Genomic DNA, 9,750 nt, shown 5'->3' with positions numbered 1-9,750 from the left:
GCAGCAGGACCCCTCTGCTGGGGACTTCACCTGTCCTGGGGAACTCCACACTGGCCAGGACAACCTCAGGGGCCCAAGGAGGGCAGACTGATTGCTCCCCACCTGCCCTCTGCTGGGGACTTCACCTGTCCTGGGGAGCTCCACACTGGCCAGGACAGCCTCAGGGGCCCAGAGGGCAGACTGCTCCCCACCTGCCCTCTGCTGGCTCCTCGCCCACAAGGGTGCTTCTGCGTCCTGGCTGGTCCTTTTCTGTCTATCTGGTTTGACTGCCTGGTCCACCCAGCCCCACCCTGGAAGGCCCCTCCTGGTCCTCTCCTGGCTCATAGGTTGAGAGCTTCCACTCCAGACACATGGCTGTCTCTTAGGACTAGATCCCCAGTGCTCATTCTCAGCTCCCAGGGACCCAATCTCTGGATTTAAGCCCCTAAATCCCCACCAGAGCCTCCGGATGCCCCCACATCTCTCTGCCATGCCCCAGACTGGACTAAGAAGATATGTCATCCAGTCCTAATCTCCCCCTGACACCCCCATATCCACCCCTCCACTCTTCTCTCATCCTAGAGAATGAAAGGCCATGCCCATGAATTGTCACCCCTTCCCTCTGCCTCACCACTTACTCCAGCACCTCCTTTCAATCCAGCCCCCTTTGGGTCACCACCTTGTCACATGCTTTCTCTCTCTCTCTCTCTCTCTCTCTCTCTCTCTCTCTCTCTCTCTGTCTCTCTCTCTTTAGAGACAGGCAGGAAGAGAGAGGGATGAGAAGCATCAGTTCTTCGTTGTAGCACCTTAGTTCATTGATTTACTTCTCACACGTGCCTTGACCAGGGGACTGCAGCTGAGCCAGTGACCCCATGCTCAAACCTGTGACCTTGGGCTCAAGCCAGCGACCATGGAGTCATGTCCATGATCCTACGCTCAAGTCAGATGATCCCACGCTTAAGCTGGTGCCCTTGGGGTTTTGAGCCTGGATCCTTAGCATTCCAGGCTGACGCTCTATCCATTGCACCACCATCTGGTCAGGCACATGCTTTCTCTTTGTCTCCAGCAAATATGGCAAGAATTATCTGCCCACTTGGTGCACACCCCTTGGGCATCACCCCAGCATTTGGGTTTTTCTCCCACCACAGCTACCCTGTCTAGTGTCCAAAGAGATCTCTCTATGACCATGCCAGGGCTTCCTCTGACTACCTTGTCCTGACTTTTCAGGGCATCTTTCTCCTTCCTGAATGCCTCCTTTCCTCCCTTCCACTCTCTCCTATGCCCCTTGGGCTCCTCCCAGACACTTAATCACCCCAACATCCACCCTGGGTTTGCTACCCTCCCCAAGACTTCCACTTCTCACCACTGGGTGACAATTCCCAAATTCTTCCTGAGTCCACGAGGGGATCCAGGAGTCTCTGCATGCCTCCCTGGCCATCTGAGCACTAGAAGAATGTGTGGGGTGGTGGTTCAGAGCTTGGCTTTATAGCCATACTTCTCAGTCAAAGCCGTTTCTGGCACCCAGCTATTTAAAAACTTCTGTGCCTTGATTTTTCTCTTCCATTAAATGGCTATTAAAATGTATGCTGTGCCCGAACTATGGTGGTGCAGTAGATAAAGCAGGGGTCCCCAAACTTTTTACACAGGGGGCCAGTTCACTTTCCCTCAGACTGTTGGAGGGCCGGACTATAAAAAAAACTATGAACAAATCCTTATGCACACTGCACATATCTTATTTTAAAGTAAAAAACAAAATGGGAACAAATACAATATTGAAAATAAAGAATAAGTAAATTTAAATCAACAATCTGACCAGTATTTCAATGGGAACTCTGACCACCAATGAAAGAGGTGCCTCTTCTGGAAGTGCGGCGGGGGCCGGATAAATGGCCTCAGGGGGCCGCATGCGGCCCGCGGGCCATAGTTTGGGGACCCCTGAGATAAAGAGTCGATCTGGCGTGCTGAGGTCACCTGTTCAAAATCCCAGGCTTGCCTAGTCAAGGCACATGTGAGAAGTAACTGCTACGAGTTGATGCTTCCTGCTCCTCCTCCCCACCTCTCTTTCTCCTCTCTGAAAAAATCAATCCATAAATGTTATAAGAATCAGATAGGGTTTCTAAAGCATTCACTATGAATTTAAATGTTCAGCATTAAATTTCCTAACCTGACCTCAGTATTGTCTTTCCCCAAAGTGCTCCTGTCCATGTCCCCATTTCAGGGACCATGCCACCTTGTCCTGTCCTGAACAGCTCCTCTACCCCTTGTCAGCCCCTTGGTCTGGCCTCTGGCCTCCTGAATGTCTCATCCAGTCTCTTCCTCTTCTCCCCAACCTCTCCCACCTGGGCCCTGCTCCAGGCTTATGGCTTCTACTCTCGCCCCCACTAATTCACCCTTCTTCACACAGTAGCTTTCTGACACTCATGTCTGACCCTTTCTTCCCTTGTTCAAAGCCCTTCTGTACTCCCCAGTACCCTCAGAACAATGCCCAAAGTCCTTAGCTTGGATTCCAGACCTTTTACAACCTGTTTCTGCCTAAACCATGCCTTCCCCCATGTCAGCCACCAGGCGGGGCAGGTGTTTTCTGGGAACACACACACACACACACACACACACACACACGTACCCCTAGTTTGGAAAGCCTGCCTTTTCTCATCTCTGACAATGTTCTATGCTTCTGCCTGAGGGTCTACCATCAGACTCCTCTCTAAGTGTGCCTGTCCGACCTCTTCAGGGTTCCGCCTCCGGGCGGGGGAGGGGGCTTGACCTGCCACCCCACCCCCCATTCCAGCCAAGGGCTCAGGTCTCCAACAACAGAACCAGAGCCACTCAGCAACGCTGGAACCCATTTAGGGGGGCCTGGGGCCCCTCGTCCCAAGCCAGGAGGGCTTTGGGGGAGGGGTGCAACCCCTGGCATATTCCCTGTGTGGCCCAGAGGGCTGGGGTGTGCCCAGAAGGTGAGGCCGAACCTCGCAGGGGTAGGCACGCGTGTGGTTCTCTTTTCCTCGCCGGGAGTACTGTGGGGCCGACAGTTGAGGGGGGCTGGGAGGCTGTGAAAGCAGAGCCTGTGGGGCAGAGGTGGTGCCAGGGTGGTGTCTGGGGGCAGAGGCACCATGGCCACCATCCAGTCAGAGACCGACTGTTATGACATCATTGAGGTGCTGGGCAAGGGCACCTTTGGGGAGGTGGCCAAGGGCTGGCGACGAAGCACGGGCGAGCTGGTGGCCATCAAGATCCTCAAGAATGACGCCTACCGCAACCGCATCATCAAGAACGAACTGAAGCTGCTCCGCTGCATGAGGGGCCTGGACCCCGAGGAGGCCCATGTCATCCGCTTCCTTGAGTTCTTCCATGATGCCCTCAAGTTCTACCTGGTGTTTGAGCTGCTGGAGCAAAATCTTTTTGAATTTCAGAAGGAGAACAACTTTGCTCCCCTCCCTGCCCGCCATATCCGCACAGTCACCCTGCAGGTGCTCAGAGCCCTGGCCCGGCTCAAGGAGCTGGCCATCATCCACGCTGACCTCAAGCCTGAGAACATTATGCTGGTGGATCAGACCCGCTGCCCCTTCAGGGTCAAGGTGAGGGGCCGCCCTGGGGTGGCGGCATCCCTTGTTCCTGTCTCCCCCTAGCTTTCTCCAGCCCTAGACACTGGCTGGGAGGGAAACAGGCTGTAACGGGGCAGGAGCGGGAAGACAGTGAAGGGTGACTGCACCCGTCAGTCCAGGGGTGAGAGAGGGGTGGGCAGGACTGGAGTAGGGTAGTGGGAGGAGGGGCAGGAGTGGGTCTGAGTAGATCTGGGAGCTGCAGACAACAGGACGGATCTTATATGAAGTGTAAGAGAGGTCTTGGGAGGGACAAAAGCCTGTTGGCCTGAGCAGCTGGAAGAATGGTAGTGCCATGCCTCATCACAGTGAGTTTGTTCAACAGACATTACTGACTGTCTGCTCTGGGTCTGACCCTGTGCTGGATACACAGAGGCATGGCCTCTGCACTGTCACAAGGCCCTGGGCTCCCCTATCCCACTCCTGACCCCTCTGTCTGCTTCTGGATTTGATACTGTCTGGTGATGATAGGAACTAGGAACACTGTGAGGGCAGGACCAAGGAAGTTTTGGTCACCACTGTGTCCTTGGCATCTCCCAGCACAGTGCTATTATGAAGTCAGTGCTAAATGAATGTCAGGCACAGAGCGATACAGAGACGGGAAGAGGCAGGGCATTCTGTTCTGAGAAGAGTATAGAGACCCAAGGAGGGAGAGACTCTCATAGACAGCAGGAGACAGTCAGGACAGATCCACACCTGGCCAGTGTTGGCACCCCTGCTATGTTTGTGGAATAAATGGATGGATGGGTGGATGGATGGGGGGGAGGGAGAGATCCCACTAATATCGACTGAGTGCCCAGGGTCATTCAGACTCTCTGAAATTCAGGCGTTCATTCAGATTAATGACCATTTTGTCCTACTGCCTTCTGCAAATAGAAGGTGAGGGATAGCAGAGAAACAGAAAGGGAAATTGAAGTACGGACCAAGATAGAGTCACAGGGATTCAGAGTGAAAATGGCAGGTAACTCCTCCCAGAGGCATCAGGAGAGACAAGACCTTTCAGCCCATTTGGTATTAGTTCAACAGGTGTTCATCAAGCGCCTGTGATGTACCAGTGCCTGTGTGGGTGTTAAGAGTGCTTGATGATGAGGAGGAGGACCTGGGCCTCCGGGAAGTGTCTTTCTAGTGAGTGACTCAGAGACAGAGATGAAGAGAGACACTGAGAGATAAGAGACACAGACAAGCAATGAAGAGGCAAAGAAAGAACAAGAAAGGTACAAACAAGAGACAGAAAGACAATGACGGGTAAAAAGCCCATTCATTCATTCATTTGCCCCTGCTCTGTGCCAGGCAGTGTTCTAGGCATCTAGAGACTTGGCAGTGAATGGACAAAATCCTGTCCCTGTGGGACTCACATTCTAGTTGGTTAGAGAAACAATGAACTCGATAAAAATGTAAAATATATAGTTTGTGAAGTGTTGTTAAAAGCTATGGAGAGGCCTGACCTGTGGTAGCGCAGTGGATAAAGCGTCGACCTGGAAATGTTGAGGTCGTCGGTTCGAAACCCTGGGCTTGCCTGGTCAAGGCACATATGGGAGTTGATGCTTCCAGCTCCTCCCCCCTTCTCTCTCTCAGTCTCTCTCCCTCCTCTCTAAAAAATTAAAAAAATAAATAAATAAATAAAAGCTATGGAGAAAAGCAGGGGCCAAGAAGGGGACTAGGAAGGGTAGGGGTACTGTTTTTTGATAGAATGGTCGGGGGAGGCTTCACTGAGGTGATAGGAGTTAAGGGGGGAGTGGTGTGGACACCCAGGGGAAGAGCATTCCAGGTAGAAGGAACAGCCAGTGCAAAGGCCCTGAGCTGGGAATGTGTTTGGCTTGTTCAAGGAATAGTGAGAGGCCTGTGTGGCTGCAGCAGGGTTAGCGAGGGAGAAAGTGGGAGGAGCTGAGGGCAGAGATGGGATAGGGCAGCTTGTAGGAGCCTTGGGGCCCGGGGTGAGAACTTTGGCTTTTATCACGGGATGTGGTAAAGCCACAAGAGGATGATGAGTAGGAGAGGGAAGCACAGTGAGAAGATTCTTAATCTGTTCAGAAGGTGGAACCAACAAGATTTGTTGATGGACAAGGTGTGGGGTAAAAGAGGGTTTCTAGATATATACTCTAGTCACTAGTGGAGAGAAATAGAGACAGTTACAGACATACAAAGCAGAGGCAAAACTGGAGGAGACAGTAAGGGCATAAGAGATAAGACTCAGGCATAGCGACAGTCAGATGGCAGATACAGACACACTGGGGAGAGGTGTCAGTTGAGGCCTAGATCCGCTGTTCCCTCTACTTGCCTTGCCCACTGGCCTCCCTCTCCCCACTCAGGTGATTGACTTTGGCTCCGCCAGCATTTTCAGTGAGGTGCGCTACGTGAAGGAGCCGTACATACAGTCGCGTTTCTACAGGGCCCCTGAGATTCTGCTGGGGCTGCCCTTCTGTGAGAAGGTTGACGTGTGGTCACTGGGCTGCGTCATGGCTGAGCTGCATCTGGGCTGGCCACTCTACCCAGGCAACAATGAGTATGACCAAGTGCGCTACATCTGTGAGACACAGGGCCTTCCCAAGCCCCACGTGCTGCATGCCGCCCGCAAGGCCCACCACTTCTTCAAGCGAAACCCCCACCCTGATTTCACCAACCCCTGGCAGCTCAAGTCTTCAGCTGACTACCTGGCAGAGACCAAGGTAGGGAGGCAGGTGGAGTGAGGGCAGTCAGTGTGAGGGCTGCCACATCAAGAAAAAAAATCTAGGTTAGATCTCAGGCAGGTCTGGAAGCTTGAGGGTCAGCTATGGGGGCTGTCACAATAAGAGATCTAAATATCAAAGGTGGGACTGGAAGTTTGAGGGTCACTGTGGGGGCTGGTGCAGCAAGAGGGATTGGGATTATAACACAAGTGTGACAGAGAGTGTAGGGTACCCCCTCTGCCAGCTGCAGATCTAGGGTCAGGCAAACTCAAGCAGTGTGAGGGACCTAAATGAGGCCCAGGTGGGACTGGAAGTCTAAGGCAGCCTGTCTGCCACCTCTGTGGCTGCAGTCATCACACCTGTGCAGCAAGAGTCTGGGTGAGACAGCAGAGGACTGGACATTTGGGCCAGCCGGGGGATCTGTCACAAGAGTAGTTTGAGTGAGACCAAAAGTAGGACTGAAAGAATATGGCAGCTCCTCTAATATCTCCTTGCCTGGGGGGTGTCACACTACTGTGGCAAAGAGGTTCAGCCACTGGAAGGCAGGGAGGACTGGGATTGGCTGGGATTGGGTGTGGCGGCAGTAGCAGCAAGGATCTGGGTTTGATTCCAAGGAGGACTAGAGGCTTAGGGCACTCCCTCTGCTAGCCTCTCACTGGTCGGGGCTGGACCTGCAGTTCTGGTGAGGACCAGGTCTGGGATGAGGTGTAAAATTTGAGTAATAACTCTGGGTTAGATGACAAGAGGACCAAAGAACACAGTCAGGTGTACTTCCAGGAGGAGGGCTCTGGATTTGACTAGAGGGAGCAGGTGTGGCCCTCCCAGCAGCAAGAGGGCTCCAAGTCAGATCACAGGCAGAACTGGAAGTCAGGATTCAGGTGTGGACTTCATAGCAACACGAAAGCTCTGGGCCAGACCGGAGAGCCTACTGGAAGCTGGGGGGGGGGGCAGTCATCTGTGGGTCCCACTGCAGGAGTGTCTGGGGCCCAAGGCCTGGGCTCGGTATCATTTCCTGCCCACATGTCCCATCAGGTGCGCCCACTGGAGCGCCGCAAGTACATGCTCAAGTCGCTGGACCAGATTGAGACAGTGAATGGTGATGGGGCAGCTGGTCGGCTGACCTTCCAAGACCGTGAGGCGCTGGCCGAGCATGCTGACATCAAGAGCATGGTGGAGCTGATCAAGCGCATGCTAACCTGGGAGTCGCACGAACGCATCAGCCCCAGCGCCGCCCTGCGTCACCCTTTCGTGTCCATGCAGCAGCTGCGCAGCACCCACGAAAGCACCCGCTACTACCAGCTGTCGCTGCGCAGCTGCTGTCTCTCACTACAGGTGGAGGGCAAGCCAGCCACACCCATTGTCGCTGCTTCGGAAAATGAACCACCCTACTACCGCCTGGCTGAGGAGGAGGAGGCTGTGGGTCTGGGCAGTGTAGTGAGCAGCGCGCCCTTTTTCTGTGAGAAGGCACCAGGCATGCAAAGGGCCATTGACCAGCTGGATGACTTGAGTCTGCAGGAGGCAGGCTGCGGGCTGTGGGGTGAGAACCCCAATGTGCTGGCCCCACTCAAGGCAGCTGTAGCTGGCCTTCGAGTGCCCGACTCGGGTCCCGAGCCCATCCTGGCTTTCTATGGCAGCCGCCTGGCCAGCCGCCACAAGGCCCGCAAGCCATCCGCAGGCTCCAAGTCCGATTCCAACTTCAGCAACCTCATCCAGCTGGGCCAGGCCTCACCCGAGGACGATGGGCCCTGCCGGGGCAGTGGCTGGGCAGAAGGAGAGCACTGTGGGGCCTCGGCTAAGCCGCCCACTCTCCCCAAGAGGGACGGGGATGGGCCGGACATCAAGGACATGACCCTGGATGCTGAGGTAAGTCAGATGGGAGGAAGGGTGCAGGTGGTTCTGGGGTCAGGGGCTCCCCCAGAGCTTCAGGAAGAGGGTACGGTGAACCTGGCCTTGGCTCCTCACACATATGCATTGTCTACAGCTGGCTCAGGGTCCAGATCACACTAGCCCACCCTCAGGATGTTACAAGACTCCATACACACTAATTCATACTCAGGATATAATTAGGATGTGATCAGTCTCTGCTGTATAAAAACTCAGAACACAGTAATCTCTACCTGTACGAAGTGATAGAGCCCCAACACCAAGAAGAGTTTTAGCACATGCTCACCTACCCTCAGGAAGATTTGAAAAAGCCTCAGCAGACACATACCCTCAGGACACACTGAGGTCTCGGCACACACTATTAAAGCCCCCAGGATGTGATAGGGTTCAGGTGGGACAGAGGGGAGTCCAGGCTGGTGGTTTCTTGTCTGATGCCTTCTCTCCTCCCCCACAGAGGCCAGGCCCTGAGCTCTTCGACCCCACCAGCTGTCCTGGGGAATGGCTGAGTGAGCCAGACTGGACCTTGGAGGGCATCAGGGGCCCACAGGCTCAGGGGCTACCACCTCGCCATGCCCACCCACATGGTCCACCCCGGGCCACCAGCTTTTTGCAGCATGTCAGTGGGCAGCATTGATGACGACCAACCTCTACCAATCACTGGTGGCCGAGCTAGCTGGGCTGGCATTCCTTCCTCAGAGTCATCCCTTGAACCCACAAATTCTTACAGAAAGATAGTTATCCAGAAATTCCCATTTCCCCACCCATAGTGCATACCTGCATACATACTCTGAACACAGGAGGGCCTTGGTGTCTAGCCTATGGCCACCTTGATCAGAGGGACACAGAAAGGTGGCTGCACCCTGTTGGCCCTGATCAAGTTCTCAGCCCTGTTGCCTCTGCCTATTTCAATAAAGAACTGTTCACAGCCCTGCCTCAAATCTGTCCTCCCTACCTGAGGGTGGTGGGGTTCAAACTGGTGCCCAGGCCCTGCTCTCTGATGCCACACTCAGCTGTGGCTTGGGCTGGAGGCTGGGCTGCCATGGCACTGGGATGTACAGGCTGTGCTTGGCACACTGACCCACCCCCTAAATATGCTGAGTGCTGGCCACATGAGAACCCACCCTCAGAATATTGTGTTCAGCAGGTGCCAACCCAAGCTTGCCAGATGCCAAGGTCTCATTGTCTGCTTACCTGTCCTTGTCACACATTACAGGTTTGCCGTGCACTTATTCGTGCTTGGGACATGCTAAGTATAAATTCGCTTGGCAGGTGCAAATGCATGCTTAGTGCATGCCCCAGTGTTCAGATATGTGAGTCTACCCTTGGGATATGGCAGTGGTTCAGTGCGTGCTCATCCGCTGTAAGCATGCCAAGTGCTCTACCGAGGGCACTACCCCATGCTGGCTACAGGAAGCTCAGCACACGCCAGCCACATGGTCACACAATGCATCTAGCACATGCCAGCTCATGTGCACTTCATGCTGAGGGCCTAGTACAAGCTAGTCACACATGCCAGCCTGTATGGTTACATGCTGAGGGCTCAGCACATACCACTTTATGCTATGTGCTCAGCACATGCCAAGCACATGCTAAGAGCTCAGTGTACATGCTCATGTCCCCAG

General features: G+C 54.2%; 1 protein-coding gene across 1 annotated transcript; it reads left to right on the top strand.

The window, feature by feature from the left end:
- The first annotated feature begins 3,089 nt into the window (after positions 1 to 3,089).
- On the top strand, positions 3,090 to 9,681 carry HIPK4 (homeodomain interacting protein kinase 4). Its single transcript, XM_066348543.1, has 4 exons — positions 3,090 to 3,554; positions 5,888 to 6,244; positions 7,277 to 8,107; positions 8,583 to 9,681. Exons 1-4 carry the CDS (start codon positions 3,090 to 3,092, stop codon positions 8,760 to 8,762), a joined length of 1,833 nt encoding a protein of 610 aa, XP_066204640.1. The 3' UTR covers positions 8,763 to 9,681.
- Positions 9,682 to 9,750: the final 69 nt, after the last annotated feature.

The sequence above is a fragment of the Saccopteryx leptura genome, chromosome 9, assembly GCF_036850995.1.
Source record: "Saccopteryx leptura isolate mSacLep1 chromosome 9, mSacLep1_pri_phased_curated, whole genome shotgun sequence".
In the NCBI taxonomy this organism is placed as follows: domain Eukaryota; kingdom Metazoa; phylum Chordata; class Mammalia; order Chiroptera; family Emballonuridae; genus Saccopteryx; species Saccopteryx leptura.
Note: the sequence above shows the minus strand (reverse complement) of the source record. Positions and strands in the feature narration are given on the sequence as shown.